At 43.4% G+C, this 17,671-nt stretch overlaps 1 protein-coding gene across 6 annotated transcripts in view; it reads left to right on the forward strand.

The window, feature by feature from the left end:
* Positions 1-17,671, forward strand: part of PRKCE (protein kinase C epsilon) — a 494,970-nt gene that overhangs the window by 328,162 nt on the left and 149,137 nt on the right. For all 6 annotated transcript variants that reach the window (XM_027072535.2, XM_027072536.2, XM_053200551.1 and 3 more), the window contains 4 exons: positions 8,009-8,151; positions 10,685-10,781; positions 13,647-13,846; positions 16,743-16,916. In XM_027072535.2, the coding sequence (XP_026928336.2) occupies positions 8,009-8,151; positions 10,685-10,781; positions 13,647-13,846; positions 16,743-16,916 (614 nt within the window). The remainder of the gene's footprint in view (positions 1-8,008; positions 8,152-10,684; positions 10,782-13,646; positions 13,847-16,742; positions 16,917-17,671) is intronic.

Here is a 17,671-nt window from a genome sequence, read left to right on the forward strand (position 1 = left end):
TATATGTTTGTATTGTCTGAGAAAGGCCCCTCCCACCAGCACCCCTACCTTGTACCCTCATCTTTGGTTCTGTGGACATCTTGAGCTCCATAGCTCAGTTGAACCCTCCAAGCCTGAGTTGGGGTCGGGGGTGTGATTTGTGCGGTCCCTCCTCCAGGTCAGTGATCAGGCTATGCAGGTCCAGGAGGAGGCCCAGCCACCCTGCTTGGTTTCATTCAGAAAGATTTGTCTGTGTTTTTTTTTTTTTAATAGACTTTAATTTTTAGAGAAGTTTTAGGTTTACAGCAAAATTGAGAAGGTACAGAGATTTCCCATATACGCCATACCCTCACACACAATTGGTATCCCCCACTATCCGCATCCCCCACCAGCGCAGTACATTTGTTACAATCAGTGGACTTAGACTGACCCATTGTTATCACTCGGTTTACATTAGGCCTCGCTCTTGGTATTGTCCATTCCATGATTTTGGACAGGTATAATGCCCTGTATTCACCAATATGGTCTCATACCGAGTAATTTCCTTGCCCTAAAAATCCTCTGTGCTCTCTGCCTCTTTATCCCTGCTTCCCCCCAACCACTGGCAACTACTGATCCTTTTACTGTCTCCATAGTTGGTTTTTTGTTGTTTTTTTTTTTTTTTCCAGGGTGTCATGTGGTTGGAATCCTGCAACACAGAGCCTTTTCAGATCGGCCTCCTTCACTTAGCAATATGCATATAAGGCTCATCCATGTCTTTTCATAGTTTAATAGGTCATTTCTTTTTAGTCATGCCACAGTTTATTTATCTCTTCACCTGCTGATGGACAGCCTGGCCGTTTCCAACTTTTGGTAATTATGAATAAAACTGCTGTGAACATCCTTGTGCAGGTTTTCACGTGGACATAAGTTTTCAGCTCATTTGGGTAAATCCCAGGAATGTGATAGCTAGATTGTATGGTCGAGTATATTTAGTTTTGAAAGAAACTACCAAACTGTCTTCCAAAGTGGCTGTACCATTTTGCACTCCCATTAGCAATGAATGAGAATTCCTGTTGCTTCATACATATCCTCACCAGCATTTGGTGTCATTGTTTTGGATTTTGGCCATTTTTATAGGCATGGTAGTGGTGTTTTCATTGTCATTTTAATTTGCAATTCCTTAATGACATATGATATCGAGCATCTTCAACGGATGCCATCTGTATATCTTTGGTGAGGTTTCTGCTTAGGTCTTTTGCCCATTTTTAAATTGGGTCATTCATTTTCTTATCATTGAGTTTTAAGAATTCTTTGCTTATTTTGGATAATAAGCCTTTATCAGATTGTCTTTTGCAAATATTTTCTCCCAGTCTGTGGCTTGTCTTCTCATTCTCTTGACAATGTCCTTTGCAGAGCAGAAGTCTTTAATTTTAATGAAGTCCAGCTTATCAATTTTTTCTTTCATTGATCATGCCTTTGGGGTTGTATTTAAAAAGTCATCACTGTACCTGAGGTCACCTAGGTTTTCTTCTACCTTCTAGGAGTCTCATAGTTTTGAGTTTTATCTTTGGGTCTGTGCTCCATTAATTTATGTGAAGGGTGTGAGGTCTGTGTCTAGATTCGTTTGTGTGTGAGTATGTCTTGGGGTTCCAGCACTGTTTGTTGAAAAAACCTATCTTTTGCTCCATTGTACCTTTGCTCCTCTATCAGGGATCGATAGTTGTATAATTATGGGGATCTCTTTCTGCACTCTCTGTTTCTGTTCCATTGATTGGTTTGTCTACTCTTTCACCAATACACACTGTCTTAATATACCTTTTAGAGTAAGTCTTGAACTCAGGTAGTCTCAGTCCTCCAACTTTGCTCTTCTCAATATTGCATTGGCTATTCTGGGTCTTTGCCTCTCCATATAAACTTTAGACTCCCTTTGTCAATATCCACAAAATGTGGTATTTTGATTGAAAATGCCTTAAGAAAAATTGACATGCTAACAACACTAAGATTTCCTACCCATGAACGTGGAATGTCTCTCCCTTTATTTAGTTCTTTTTTTATTTCTTTCATCAGAGTTTTGTAGTTTTACTCATATAGACTTTGGACATATTTTGTTAGATTTATACCTAAGTATTTTTTAGGTGCTAATGTCAGTATCATGTTTTTAATTTCAGATTCCACTTGATCGTTGGTGGTATATAAGAAAAGGATTGGCTTTTGTATATTAGCCTTGTATCCTACATCCTTGTTTATTAATTCCAGAAGATTTTTTTCAGCTCTTTGGGATTTTCTACATAGACAATGTCATCTGTGAATAAAGGCAGTTTTATTTCCTCCTTTTCAGTCTGTATACCTTTTATCTCTTTTTCTTGTCTTGTTGTATTATCTAGTACTTCTGATACAATACTCAAAAGGGATAGTAGGGATGAGAAGGGACATCCTTGCCTTGTACTTAACGTTAGAAAACTTCTAGTTTCTCATCCATAAGTATGATATTAGCTGTAGGGTTTTTTTGTGGATGTTCTTAATCAAGTTCAGGAAATTCTTCTGTATTTCTTGGTTTCTAAGAGATTTGATTGTGATGGTGTTGGATTTTGCCAAATGCTTTTTCTGCATCTATCAATAGGATTGTGTGATTTTCCTTCTTTAGCCTATTGATGTGAAGGATTACATTAACTGATTTTCAAATGTTGAACTAGTCTTGTGTACCTGAAATAAGTCCTACTTGCTTATGGTTTATATTTCTTATGCACTGCTGGATTCCATTTGCTGGTATTTTAGTGAGGAGTTTTACATCTACATTCATGAAAGATGTTGGGCTGTAGTTGTCTTTTCTTGTAATATTCCTTCTGCTTTCATCTTCCCAAAGATACTATAGAGAATTGGTATAATTTCTAACTTAAAGGTTTGGTAACATTCACCAGTCAACCTATCTGGGCCTGATGCTGTTTTGGAAAATTATTAATTACTGACTTGATTGCTTTAATAGAACTTGACCTTTTACATTGTCTATTTCTTTTGTGAGGTTTGGTAGAGTTTGTGTCTTTCAGGAATGGTTTTGCTGTATCCTGCCAATTATGAGAAGTTGGGTTTTCATTTTCAGTCCGTTCAAAATATTTTTAAATTCCTCTTGAGATTTCCTCTTGACCTATGTGTTATTTAGCAGTGTGTTATTTAATTTCCAAGCATTTGAGGATTTTCCAAACATATTTCTGTTATTGATTTCTAATTTAATTCCACTATAGTCTGAAAGCAGGCATTGTATGATTTTTTTGTTGTTGTTCTTTTAAATCCGTTAGGGTGTGTTTTATGGCTCAGAATGTTGTCTGTCTTGGTAAATGTTACATGTGAGCTCGAAAGTAGGTGTATTCTGCTGCTGTTGGATGGAGTAATTGCTAGATATAGTAGTCAATTATATTCAGTCGGTTGGTGGTGCTGTTGACTTTAACCATGTCCTTACTGATTTTCTGCCTTCTCAATCTATCCATTTCTGATAGCAGAGTATTGACGTTTCCAACTGTAACAGTGGATTCATCTATTTCTCCTTGCAGTTCTGTTTTTGCCTCACATATTTCGACACTCTGCTTCTAGGTGCATGCACATTAAAGATTTAATGTCGTCTTTGAGAATTGATCCCTTTATCATTATGTAATGCCTTTTGCTATCCCTGTCAACTTACCTTGTGAAGTCTGCTCTGTCTGAAATTAATATAGCCACTTCTGCCTTCTTTTTGTCAGTGTTAGCACAGTATATCTTTCTCCATGCCTTTAATTTTAACCTAAATATGTCTTACATTTAAAGTATATTTCTTGTGGATTATTTACCTCAAAACCACAATGAGATACCACCTCACCCCTGTCAGAGTGACTAACATTAACAACTCAGGCAACAACAGATGTTGGCGAGGATGCGGAGAAAAAGGATCCCTTTTGCACTGCTGGTGGGAATGCAAACTGGTGCAGCCGCTCTGGAAAACAGTATGGAGGTTCCTCAAAAAATTAAAAATAGAACTACCCTACGACCCAGTAACTGCACTACTAGGTATTTATCCGAATGATACAGGTTTGCTGTTTCGAAGGGGCACATGCACCCCAGTGTTTATAGCAGCACTATCAACAGTAGCCAAAGTATGGAAAGAGCCTAAATGTCCATCGACAGATGAATAGATAAAGAAGATGTGGCGCGCGCGCACACACACACACACACACACACTGGAGGATTACTCGGCAATCAAAAAGAATGAAATCTTGCCATTTGCAACTACGTGGATCGAACTAGAGGGTATTATGCTAAATGAAATTAGTCAGAGAAAGACAAATATCATATGGCTTCACTCATATATATAGAAAACAGGGTTACTGGAGGGGTTGTGGGAGGGGGGATGGGCTAAATTGGTAAGGGGCATTAAGGAATCTACTCCTGAAATCATTGTTCCAACATATGCTAACTAACTTGGATGTAAATTAAAAAATAATATATAAAATTAAAAGAAATTAACCTCAAAAAGAACAAAAAAAAAGTATATTTCTTGTAGATTAAATATAATTGGGTCCTGTTTTTTGATCCACTCTAAAAATCTCAATTGGCATACAGTTGACCATTGAACAGCACAGGTTTAAACTGTGTGGGTCCACTTATATGTGAAATTTTTACAGTACTGTAAATGTATTTTCCTTATTATTTTCTTACTAGCATTTTTTTCCTCAAGCTTTGTTGAAAGAATATAGTATATAATACAAAATATGAGTTCATCGACTGTTTATGTTTCCATAAGGCTTCCAGTCAACAGTAGGCTATTAGATGTTAAGTTTTGAGGGAGTCAAAAGTTATACTTGGCTTTTTTACTATGCAGGGGGGTCAATACCCCTAACTCCTGTGTTGTTCAAGGGTCAAGTATATTTAGACCATTGACATTTAAAGTGATTATTGACATCATTGGATTAATAGCTACCATTTTTGCTGTTGTTTTCCATTTGATGCCCTTGTTCTTCCTATTTTTATTCTCTTTTTTTCCTGCTTTCTGTAATTAATTGAATATTTCATATGGTTCCATTTTCTCTTTGTTGTTAACATATCAATTATTTTTCCTTTTTTAATTATCTTTGTGGTTGCCTAGAGTTCGCAATATACATTTACAACTAATCCAAATCCACTTTCAAATAATACTCTTAATGCTCCAGAGGTAATGCATGTACATTATAATAACAAAATAATCATAATTTCTCCCACTCCATGTATCATTGCTATGGTTCATTTCCCTTACATGTAAGCACACATATTTATATACATACGATGTACATCAGCATATGTAATTGGTTATATTGTTGCCATTATTTTGAGGAAATGTTATTTCTTAGATGAAGACTGAGGGAAATACAAGTTTTTGTTTTACCATCACTTGTTCCTTCTCTGATGGTCTTTCTTTACACAGATCTGAGTTTCTGACCGATATTGTTTTCCTTCTTCCTGAAGAACTTCTTTTAACATTCCTCGCAAGACCAGTCTGCTGACAATGAATTCCCTCCGTTTTTATTTGTCTGAAATAAGTCTTTCTTTCTCCTTCACTTTTGAAGAATAACTTCATGGATACGGAATTCTATGTTGGTGGTTTTTTTTTTTTTTTCTCTCAGTACTTTAAATATTTCACTGTGTTCTCTTGCTTGCATGGTTTCTGGGGATGAGTCAGATGTAGTTCTTATCTTTGCTGCTCTGTAGGTCAGGTGTTATTTCCTTCTGGCTTCTTTCAAGAATAGTTTTTCTTTATCTTTGATTTTCTGAAGTTTGTGTATGACATGCCTAGGTATAGTTTGTTTGTTTTTTTTTTCTTTCATATATTCTGCTTGGTATTCTCTGAGCTTCCCAGATCTGTGGTTTGGTGTCTGACATTAATTTGAGGACATTCTCAGTCATTTTTGCTTCAAATATTTCTTCTGTTTATCTCTGTCTTCTTCTTCTGGTGTTTCCATCATACACATTATACCTTTTATAGTCCCACAGTTCTTAGACAGTCTCTCTTTTCCTTAGTCTTTTTTTTTTTCTCTTTGCTTCTCTGTTTTGGAAGTTTCTATTGACATATTCTCAAACTCAGAGATTATTCTCTCACCTGTGTCCATTCTACCAATGGTCCCAGCAATGGTATTCTTCATTTAAAAAAAAAATGTTTAATGTTTATTTTTGAGAGCAAGAGAGAGAGACAGACAGAGCATGAGTGGGGGAGGGGCAGAGAGAGAGGGAAACACAGAATCCAAAGCAGGCTCCAGGCTCTGAGCTGTCAGCACAGAGCTCCAAGTGGGGCTCGAACTCACAAATCGTGAGATCATGTCCTGAGCCACCCAGGCTCATTGCATTCTTCATTTCTGTTAAGTGTTTGTGATCTCTAGAATTCCCTTTTGATTCTTTCTTAGAATTTCCATCTCTCTGCTTATATTGCCTATTTGTTCTCACATGCTGTCTACTTTATTGATCAGAGCCCTTAGCAAATTAATCATAGCTGTTTGCAATTCCCAGTCTGATAATTCCAGCATTCCTGCCATGTCTGGGTCTGGTTCTGACTGCTTGCTCTGTCTCTTCAAACTGTGTGTTTTGCCGTTTTAGAATGCCTTTTAACTTTTTCTTGATAGCTGGACATGATGTACTAGGTGAAAGGAACTGCAGTAAATAGGCCTTTAATAAGGTGGTGGCGAGGGTGTGGGGGAGGGGAAGCATTCTATAGTCCTGTAATTAGATCTGTCTTTGCCTGAGCCTGTTCCTCTGAACTATGAGCTTTGTGACTATTACTCAGGGTTTTTTGTTTTCTTCTTTTCCCTCCCACTTTAGGTAGGACAGTATGGCTGGAGTGGGCTGGAGTTGGGTATCTTTCTTCTTCCACATGGGAAGCTACAGCAGGCTAGACTTAGGGTATCCGCCACCCCCCCCCCCCCCCCCCCCGGAGCCAGGGTCAGGTAGCATCTGATAAAACTACTATAGTTGAGGCTCTTGTAAAATAGTTTCTCCTAAAAGCAGGCCTTGTTAAGAACAAAGTATTCTGGTTTATTTCAAAATGGTTTCCCACTGTCCTGCCCTCCCCCCCCCTCCCCCGCAGCCAGAACCATAAGGGAATTTTTCTCTAGGGTTTACTCTGAGAACCTGGTCAAACTCCTAGAAACAAAACTGACAAAGATGTGGGGGGTCCCTATGACTGACTGGGTCTGCCCAGAGATTGGACTCAGCCTTGTCTGCCCGGAGACTCCAACACTTTGTCAGTTTCGCTTCTAGTTCCCCTGCCCTGGCCCCCACAGAGGTTGCTGCTGGGGAGTTTCTGCCTGGTGAGTTGTGGTTCACTGTAGCTACCCATCTGTCTCATTCATTTTGGCGGTAGCGTTTGCCCTGTGACCTTCCTTCTCTGGTAAATCTGAGAAGAATGAGTTTTCCGGTTCGTGCAAGCTTTGTGCTTGTTAGGACCCAGTGATGTCCTCCAAATGCTGTACATGCTAAGCTGGAAACCAGAATACTAAGCTGGAAACCAGCTGCTTGATGTTTTCACTTGCGATGCTCTATACCAAGGACAACTAAGTGATATGGGCAAAACAAGACTTTCAGGCACGGCTCTTGTTCCTTTGAAATTGGATTTTAGATTTGAAAGGAGCCTTGGGGGTCTCCTTACTCAGTGTCCTCATGTTCAGATGAGTGTCTCAGGCTCTACTATGGGCACTTCTCTCTGGGTAATATTCGCACATTTTAGCAAAGCAGTATAATGCGCTGTATATATGTAACCCATCTGTGCTCAGGATCCAAATGAACTTTCTCTAAATAAACCAGTTTTGTTCTTTCATAGTCAGTGTTCTGCTCCCTGAAAGGAAATGTAATGTGATATTTATCCACAAACAGTGGTGACCACTGTATGGTGTTTGGATGGATGCTGTTAGTTCTGTGTGATTTTATTTTTCTCTTTTTGTCTTTCTGCATTTTCCAAATTCTGTCAAATGAACATGTATTACATTTACAATCAGGAAAAAAATAAGGTAATGTTTTCAGTCATGAATGTTGGAAGTCTCCTCTCCGTGTCTCCTTACAGTCTGCAAGATGAACGTTCACCGACGCTGTGAGACCAACGTAGCTCCCAACTGTGGAGTGGACGCCAGAGGAATTGCCAAAGTCCTGGCGGACCTAGGCGTCACTCCAGACAAAATCACCAACAGCGGCCAGAGGAGGAAAAAGGTAACTGGCTATTTGGTGGTGTTTCTGGAGCTCTCTGTGGGCCCACTTTCTCTGTGCTGGCTTCCTGAGAGCCCCACGGAGTGAGGTTCTAAGATCACTGGGTTTGAGACACTGCACCCAAAATAGCATGTGCTTAAAGGGAAGGAAAAAAAAAAAAGAAATTAGGCAGGTGACATTAAAGTCTCCTTCAGTTCCAGAAGTGGGGGGAAAACAAAGCAAGTCTCAAGTGTTACATTCCTTGGGGAAACATAACCTTTGAGATGAGGACTTTGGAATTCTCTCTAGAAAAAGCACCATTCTAGACAAGGCAATAGGCTTATCTGCCTCCAGAACTGGCATGAAAGCAATGTCACTGTTTTGAACTTTGCCCCCTGGTATTGCTGTAATGAGGATAAGTGGACGAAGAGCTGGATCCACATTCTTTTCTAGGGAACAAGCCAAGAAGGTCTGTGCTAGTGCCCGCACTCAGCTGCCCAAGGGACATTGTTAATGCCCCGTGACATGAAACATCTGGGTCTTTCTTGGGAGACCTAAGCCCCCGTCTCTACCCGGGTGACCTTTGGAATGTCAGTGGGAAGAGATCCATTTGCTAAAATGTTATTTTGGTAAGTCAGGGCCCACAGATGTAAACAGAGCTAAAGGCATCCATAGCATTTTGTTTGAAGGCCCTTCTTAGCCTTGGCTCCCAGCCTAGAAAATGTAAGAGTTTTTGAAAAAGTAAGTTATGAGAAAATCAGAACCACATTTAACTGGACAAGAAGTTCTGGTGGAGGTGAGAAGCAGGCAGTGATCCTCATCGCCCAGTACCAGGCATTCTCAAGCACTTTCTAGAAAAGTAATTCTCACACCAGGTGCTCTACAGTTTGGACTCCCAATGTTCTCCCTAAGTCCTGCCCTAAAATTCCTTCTGAAGGGCTCTGTGTTTCCCTTCTTTTAGAGGCTGCCCACCCCTTTTCCCGGGTGCATCTCAGAAGAGCCCTTTCCCTTGAATGGGGAGGTTTGGATCGTTTTAATCTTCTTAAACTCCTCCTTCTTTACCTTCCCAATAAGCAAAGGTTGGAGGAGAAGAACTCTCTTCTCCCCGGTTGGTTAGCTATGGGATTTTGTGCTTCTGGTGACTCTTAGCTCTGTAAATCCCACCAGTGGAAGTAGGACTTTAGTTATTGACCCAAGGCATTGCAATTGCAAGCAGAATGTCTGCACCCAGGAATGCTAGACCCCCACCGAAGGAGTGGGTTAAGTAAACACCTTGTGATGACAGAGTTGGACATACACATTTATGAGCTCTAGAGAGAGCCCTTTTCAGGAGATATGGCTTTTCTCCTTGCTAGAAGGAAATGGAGACAGAACCTTCATTAATCATCATGAAGCATTTTAAAAGAAAACTCAATACACACCTGCCCTCCCTGCCCCCCACCCCCAATTTACACAGGCCATAATGCCAATAACCAGCCATTGTCTGTCTGAGGTTTGGGGGCACCTGGTGATATGAAGCCAACATGGAGGAATTCAAGAAGAGACAGAGTTAAAGACTAAAGGATTCTGATATTTTTATTGCTGGGTTGCTTCTGATGCAAAAGCTGGAAAAAAGCCACATGATCCAAGTCGTGGCTTGGATCCCTTGGTCCCTTAGCGTGTGAGGAAGGGAGAGAAGTCTCTTGCTCAGAAGCTAAGCGGGCTTTTTGCAAGAGCGTCAGGCTTGCTGGAGCATTGTCTGTCTTCACGTTGCCCTTTGCGAGTAGTCCTTCACCCAGCAAGGATGTGTGCACACGGCTCTGGAGCAAGAGTAAAACAGAGTATGTGTGACCGCTTAGTCCAAACCTCTGACTTTGGTGGGAACTCCACATGGGTGCACTGACACCTGTGCTGGGAAATAGACTTCCCTGGAGGGTGTCCTGTTAAAATTTGCCAACCGATATCAATGCACCTAAAAATATTTATTGAGCTTCGACTAAAGGTATCATTTGGTACAAGGCGCCAGAGGCAATACAAATGCTAGATAGAGTCTTACCTTCAAAGAGCCTATAGTCTACCCAAGGAGAGTGCCCCACACAGTATCCACAAGCAGAAGCCATTAACTAAACACAGCTGAACAAGAGGACGGGTAAACGTGATAACTCGCGCTGCTTGCATTGGTGAGCGGGTTTTCACGGAAGGGGTGCAGTTGTGCTTTGCTTAGACTGCTCAATTGCCTTTGCATAGGATGAAAACTGAACAAACCACAGTCTCTTCCTAAGTTTTTAATTCCTGTTGGCTGCCCCATAGTGTAATGTTGGATTCTGGTGTGCAACCTAGTGATTCAGCACTCGCGTGCATCACCACGTGCAGTCTCGTCTTCCCTTTAACTGTCAGGAGGAACCTGAGTCTGGGCTTTCAGAAGGTCAGTTCAGCAAGTGCTGCTGTGCCCCCGGGGCTCCTACAGCCCTCGCTGGGGTCCAGCATCTGGGCGGTTCTGACCTGGGGGTTGCTCCCCACCCTCCCTTCTCATGTCTCCACCCCCGCCCTCTCTCTCCCTCTCTCTCCCTCTCTCTAGCTCATCGCTGGCGCCGAGTCTCCGCAGCCTGCTTCCGGAAGCTCACCGTCTGAGGAAGATCGATCCAAGTCAGCACCCACCTCCCCTTGTGACCAGGGTGAGACCCTCAGATTTGCTTTGTGACCTCTGAGTAATATCATCTGAAGGACTGAGGGCTTCAGACACCCTCTCCCTGCTGACTCATTAGCTACTCTTTTCTCTCTACAAGTATTTCTTCAGGGAGAGGCACTAAATGGCTCTGCTCGTGTTAAACCTTGTCCATGCCAGGGTAAGAGAGAAAAAGCAGGGAATGTTGTGGTTCTTTCTTTACTCCTGCCTCTTTCCCGGGTTCCAAGTAGAGGAAAGCACCCTGAGCCTGCTCCCAGACCTTCCATGTGTCTGTGCCACTCAGCTGAGAGCAAATTCTTTCCTGACTCTGGTCATCACACCCAAAAACCTGAAAGCAGGGCATGAGTGGGGGCCTGTGGCTGAGCAGGGACAGGAGTGCCAAGCAGAGAACAGACGAGAGAAGGGAGGAAGCCAGCTCTAGGCCTGACCCCTTCCTAAAGTTCAGCTTAGGATGTTTCCTTCTTCCCCGTAAGAATATGCCTCATGTAGTCGAAGTTTCTGAGTTCTGCAGGCATCCAAGAATGCTGAGGGGAGACTAACACATTTAAAACCTTGCCCTCTGGTGATCAGACCCAGGCTTCCCTGGGAAAGGGATGTCTGCTCCTGCAGAGCAGGAATAATCATCATTGCGTGGCAATAGTGCCTTGATTTTCCATAGCCCCAGGTGTGTTCCTTATCTTCATCTTATCCGCACACTAACTCTGTGTTGGTGTGCCCCATCCCTGGCCCCATGCTACAGGGTGGGAAGCGGAAGATCAGAGAGTCAAAAAGTTCTGTCCAAAGGCCTGGAACTAAGTCAGCAGTAAGAGCAACGCCATACCCCTCCTGGTTTTGGGACACCCCCCCCCCCCCCCACCGCCCCGGGCTGCCGCCCCACCTCAGAATCTGTGCTGTCATACTCTCCCTGGGGGTGTGACCCACTTCAGTTTATCCAGCAGTAGACGAAACAGCTGCAGGGCAATATGCCGATCCTGAGGCCTCAAAGTACTCGGCCTGCATCCCTCCTCTTGCTGCTCTGATTAGTTTCCTGTGTCTTTATTCCTGTGTCTGCTTAATTCCAAAAAAGAATTTGGTCCATTTGTATGTACTTCCAGTGGCACTCAGGGGGCCTCCAAACTAGTAGGTATTATCCTAGAACCCGTGCAGGTGTTTTCTTGTGCCCCATGTTAGTGCTGAGACCTCCTTTGGGAGCTTCAAGGAGCCGGGGTTCTATGGTAGAGACCCCCAGTAAGAGTGAGCTGGCTGGAGTTTCTAGACCTGGCTCCTGCCAGCGTGCTGCCCAGACCCGGCAGGACGCAGTGCCTGTGTTTGTCTCTGGTCAGTGCAGGCACGAGCATTACCCGGCAGTGGTGTGGGCACAAATGGATGCAAAGACCCTTAGCAAGACACAGCATTGCTACACAACAGGGATGCCACATAGTTTCTCTTCCTTCCAGGAAGGAACACCCACAGTGACATTTTCTTTAAGCTCTAAAGCCCCTAAACACCCAAGTCCTGTTTTCCAAAACCCATTTAATAGTTTGCCTTGAAAACGGAGACTTTAAGCCATTTGCTGAGACTAGAAGTTATACTCAGTAGAGGCATAAAAGAGAGGAAATGGGTGAATTGGCCAAGGGGAGAGCTTTAGACTCAGGAACCACCCTCACCCTGCCCTCCCCTCCACCCCAGCACATCTTAGAGGAACTGGACTCCAGGTCTAAGAAAGATCCAGATTCTTTGAGCAGGCTTCATGGGCCTCAGTCCTGCAAAGAAGCTGAAGATCTCTTTATGTCAGGCAGCACATGCTTATCATGCCTAACCCGGATTCCTCAGGGTTAATGGTCTGTGTTCTCCTTCGACCATCCCAGTTATTCATGAGCATCTCTTAAAACCGGAGTATGCTTTCGGTGCCCACTTCTACAATGAGGAGTGTGTGTGTGTCCTGGTGAATGAATAGCTAACAATAAAGCTTCCCCAAACAGCAAAGGTCAGGGGGTCATCCAGTGTTATCACCGCCAGGTAGTTTAGGTCACATGCTCTGCCGGGGCACAGGACTGTCCCATGGTCGTGAAATGGAACTGAGGAATCCCTGCCCCGGCTCCGATAAATTTGCAGCATGCCAGTCTCGGGAAACAGTTCTTCACTTAATGATAAGCCCATTGCTCATTTGGTTTAATATCCTCTTGGGAGATGGGTATTAGAATAAACGCAACAACAAGGCCGAGTAAAGTGCTTTACAAGTTAAAGGCTTCCTGGTCCTCGCTTTTGATATAGTCATATCACCAGTGATAACTGTGATGACTGTTCTCAGTCATTGTTCTAAGTTTCAAAGGGACTTGACAGGTACCTGTTGCCTTTGAGACTCTGCAGGATTCCAGACAAGGCTAGGATTCCTGCACGACACCTAAGATAACAACAGGCTGCTAGCCAAGGGGGCTTTCAGAGAGAGGGCCGAGTTTTTGTGTAATCTGAAGGTGTTGGCTGGTGGGGACCGTGTCCTCTTGTTTGCGTACCTAGATGCCAATGAAAGCATGTACGTTACATGTACCTTAGGTGCCAATGAAAGCGTGTACGTTACACATACATTCGGTGCCAATGAAAGCGTGTACGTTCGTGCCAATGAAAGCGTGTACATTACAGGTACATTCGGTGCCAATGAAAGCGTGTACGTTACATGTACATTCGGTGCCAATGAAGGTGTGTAGAGCAAATGAATGTGGGAAGAGATGCCGCACTGGATTGGCTGCTGTGAAGAACCAGATGGAGGGTGGAGGCCTCACGCTTGGGGGGCAGGGGACGTTCTGAGTGCTGGGTCCTGATGGAAAGGGATCATGAGGCATGCACTAATGTGGTATCTTGTCACCCTTGGCCCTAGAAATAAAAGAACTTGAAAACAACATTCGGAAGGCCTTGTCATTTGACAACCGAGGGGAGGAGCACAGGGCGGCGGCCTGCAGCGATGGCCACCTGGCGAGCCCCGGCGAGAACGGCGAAGTGCGGCAGGGCCAGGCCAAGCGCTTGGGTCTGGATGAGTTCACCTTCATCAAGGTGCTGGGCAAAGGCAGCTTTGGCAAGGTCTGTGGCGTGCGTGGGTACAACCGCTGACTTTCTCTGCCCTGTGGCGTTGCCTCATCTATCTGATCTAAATCAGATTAAGCTATGAACATTTCAGCCCAGTCTTGTTGCGTCTTCCTTCCTTGTTCAGTGGAAACGGCCTGCGGCTGAGCAGGTGGGAGTCCGGGTTCTGCTGCTAAGTAGCTATGAGATTTCAATGTAGTCACTTAACTTCTTTGGGATTCAGTTTTTCTCATTTGTCAGATGGTGACACAGGCATCCAGTGAGATCACGGGTAGAAGAGCACCTTGAAAAGCTTAAATTGCTTTACATGAGCTTGGCTTTCTGTTAGCAGTACTACTAGCTACTACTTCCCTTCCTCAGAGCTCCATGCGAAATTTTGGCTTTCATTCGTTGCAAAGACTTTAAAAAATGAACTCTAGAATCGCTGCACTCAGTGAGCTTGGGGCTCAAAGCAAATCTGAGTGTGGGTTATTTTGAAAGGTAAACGCTATTGAACTGACTTTTCTGGCACTTACTACATGTTGGGTTTATCCTCCACATTGGCGAGAGAATGAGGATAATCATCTCATGTCTTGGGTCTTGCTTTGCCCTCGGTGCCAGGCTCCCTGTCCTGCCCCACACTGAGGTGAGCAGAACCATGCAGGGTAGGGGTGCCAAGCGTGTCCCATGAAGCTTTCGTGGCGATCAGGCACTTTTCTGATGGCTGGCAAAGTGGGGTGCGTAAATACTGTTCGTTTTAGAAAGAAGGTGTAAGGGCGGAAAGCCTGGGATGTCGGCTAACATTTCAGCCAACACCCCCGATGATTCCCTCGCTCTTCTCAAAGGCAGGAGTCCACGGGAGGTGTCTCCCCAGGCCCTGTTCTGGGGCCCAGGCACCCCCCCCCCCCCGCAGCTCCCCAGGGTTACGTGCCCTCCCGTGTCCTGGACTCTTGAAAGCCTCAGCTGGCCGGTCAGCCAGCTTGCGGAGCTGCTGAACCGTTCTTCTGCTCTTGAAGGGAAGGGCTCAGGAAGCCTCCAGGGTATGGGCCTGCCCCCTGGCCCTTCACCTGCCCCATCTCCTCCTGAGATTACTGTAGCAGGAAGGTAACCAGAGGGGGCTTAAATGGCAAATGCTGAAGCAATCACATTCCTCAGAGACCGAGTAAGTAAGAAGCAGGCCCCAGTCCCTTGGTCCAGGCCTAACTCCGGGATGTGAGCCACTTTAATTTTGGACAAGATTCAAGGTAAACAAGCAGGCTCAGAGTTTCCAGGTCTCCATACTATGTAGGCAGGATGGGAACTTGGAAGACTCTGGAGTATTTAGGTTGTTTCTTGGGGAAAATTGTAGCCAACGTTGGAGCCAGTTTTAAAGAGTGAATTACGTGTGGGCAACGAAAGGTCCTTAGGTAGCCCCCTGAATTCCCTCTTGAGGCTTCTGAGTTCCCACTCTTGAGAACTGGCAGCTCACCTTGGAATAGTGTGCTTAGGAGCTGTTTAACAGGAGAAAGACTTGTCATGTTGTGCAGAAATGAGTGCAAAAATATCAAGTGATAGGAGAACTTTAATAAACTGGTAATTTGCCCTCTGGAAAAGGAATCACATTCCCAGTGTTAGAAGAAACCACAAAGGCAAACATGACTGATGTAGCTACATGAGGACAAGTGATCCTGTCTGATAGAAGATAGAACAGAAAATCCTAAAACAGGCTTAGACAAACCTTTGCAGAAAGCAAAGTGTTAGCATCTTTATATACAAAACTCCTACAAACTCATAAGAAAATAATATAAAGTAGTAGATAACTAGCCAAAGTTACCTTGACAAATAGAAATTGACAGTTCACACAATTAGAGGAAAAAGTTTTTCAAGTTTCTCTTAAATACAGAGAACAAACTGAGGGTTGCTGGAGGGGAGGTAAGTGGGGGTTGGGCTAAATGGGTGATGGGCATTAAGGAGGGCATTTACTGGCATGAGTAAGTGATAAATCACAAAATTCTACTCCTGAAACCATTATTACACTATATGTTAACTAATGGGGATTTAAACAAAATTTAAAAATTAAAAACAAGTTTCACTGCAAGTTAAAACAGCCTGGAGGTTCGGGGCGCCTGGGTGGCGCAGTTGGTTGAGCGTCCGACTTCAGCCAGGTCACGATCTCGCGGTCCGTGAGTTCGAGCCCCGCGTCAGGCTCTGGGCTGATGGCTCGGAGCCTGGAGCCTGTTTCCGATTCTGTGTCTCCCTCTCTCTCTCTGCCCCTCCCCCGTTCATGCTCTGTCTCTCTCTGTCCCAAAAATAAATAAAAACGTTGAAAAAAAAATTAAAAAAAAAAACAGCCTGGAGGTTATATATCACACCTGTTACATGAGCAAAAATGCTTTTTAAGTGAAAACACCCAATGTGGGTACATTGCCATAAAACTAAGGCACCTCTCCACTCCTGATGGCAAATTCTGTTGTACATCCTTTTTGAAATTCAAGAAATGTGCAAAATATTTAACCCTGTAGTCAACTTCTAAGACTTTCTAGCTTAAGGATATGGTTGAAAAAAAAAAAGTACATGTACAAAAACACCCAATCCAATAAATATATATTTATTTATTGAAATCAAGAATCAGATGCTTAACAGACTGAGTCACCTAGGCGCTCCAGTAATATGTTTACTTGAGTTAAATATAAGCATCCCTGATAATGTTGGTGACGATGTAGGTGATGAAACCTTATGAAATCACGTTCGTTTAAATAAAATTATATGTGAAATAGTATGATTATAAGCAGGACAAATCTATATGAACATATGAACAATTATTTAACAGATATGTATTGCTTCTTTTTTTTTTCTGTGCTAGAGATTGACTTGTGTTTCTTCTTTGGATTCCATGCGTGGATAGGTTGCTGTGAGTGGTTTTGGTTCCTTGCAGGTCATGTTGGCCGAGCTGAAAGGCAAAGATGAAGTATATGCTGTGAAAGTTTTAAAGAAGGATGTCATCCTCCAGGATGATGATGTGGACTGCACGATGACAGAGAAGAGGATTTTGGCTCTGGCGCGGAAACACCCGTACCTGACCCAACTCTATTGCTGCTTTCAGACCAAGGTATGTCTAGGAAGAAGCCACCATCTTGAGGTAGTGCTGTATGATGTGATGGTATCTTGATGTCTGATTAAAAACATCAATTATAGACCCTCTCCATTATTTTCTAACAGGCCTTGTGAAGTGGCATGGATTTTACCCTTGAAAAGATCAGGGTATATCTGAACGGCATCCTCTTTTTTAAGGGTGCGGAATTTTCCATTCAGGGCTGTGCTCGTGAAGGGATGAGAGGGCAATAGAACTTTGCAAATGCAGCTGGACAAAGCCAAATGGCTAAACCCAGTGTTTGCTCCCTGGAAAAAACAACAGGCGTGATTAGTCCTTGCTCTTCTCCTAACTTTCTATCATTAGGCAAATCATTTAAGTTCTCTGTTGCCTTCAGATCAAATGAAAAGGAGTAAAGCCCACCCTGACCACTTCTGACTTGTATAATGTCATATGAGGCAGAGGATGTGGACAAGTGCTTACAATGCTCATTTTCAGCTGGCTGTGCGGGAGCCTGGGGACCAGAAGGTGGCAGTAAAGAAATGAAAATAATTTGTAGCTGCATTATGGAGTCTGACCAATGACTATCGTAACTGATTTTTTAACTTACTGTTTGTTAGTAAAGAAATGCCAACATTCTTTATGAAGCCCCTTTTGTTGCGGGGAGTGAAGGTCTTTTATGGTGGCTTATGGGTTTGTCGTCTTTAGCTTCTTGAGAAGGCAAAGGCAACCTCACCTGAAACTCCCCCCGTGCCCATCTGGAGCCCAGACAG

Source organism: Acinonyx jubatus, chromosome A3, assembly GCF_027475565.1.
Source record: "Acinonyx jubatus isolate Ajub_Pintada_27869175 chromosome A3, VMU_Ajub_asm_v1.0, whole genome shotgun sequence".
NCBI lineage: Eukaryota > Metazoa > Chordata > Mammalia > Carnivora > Felidae > Acinonyx > Acinonyx jubatus.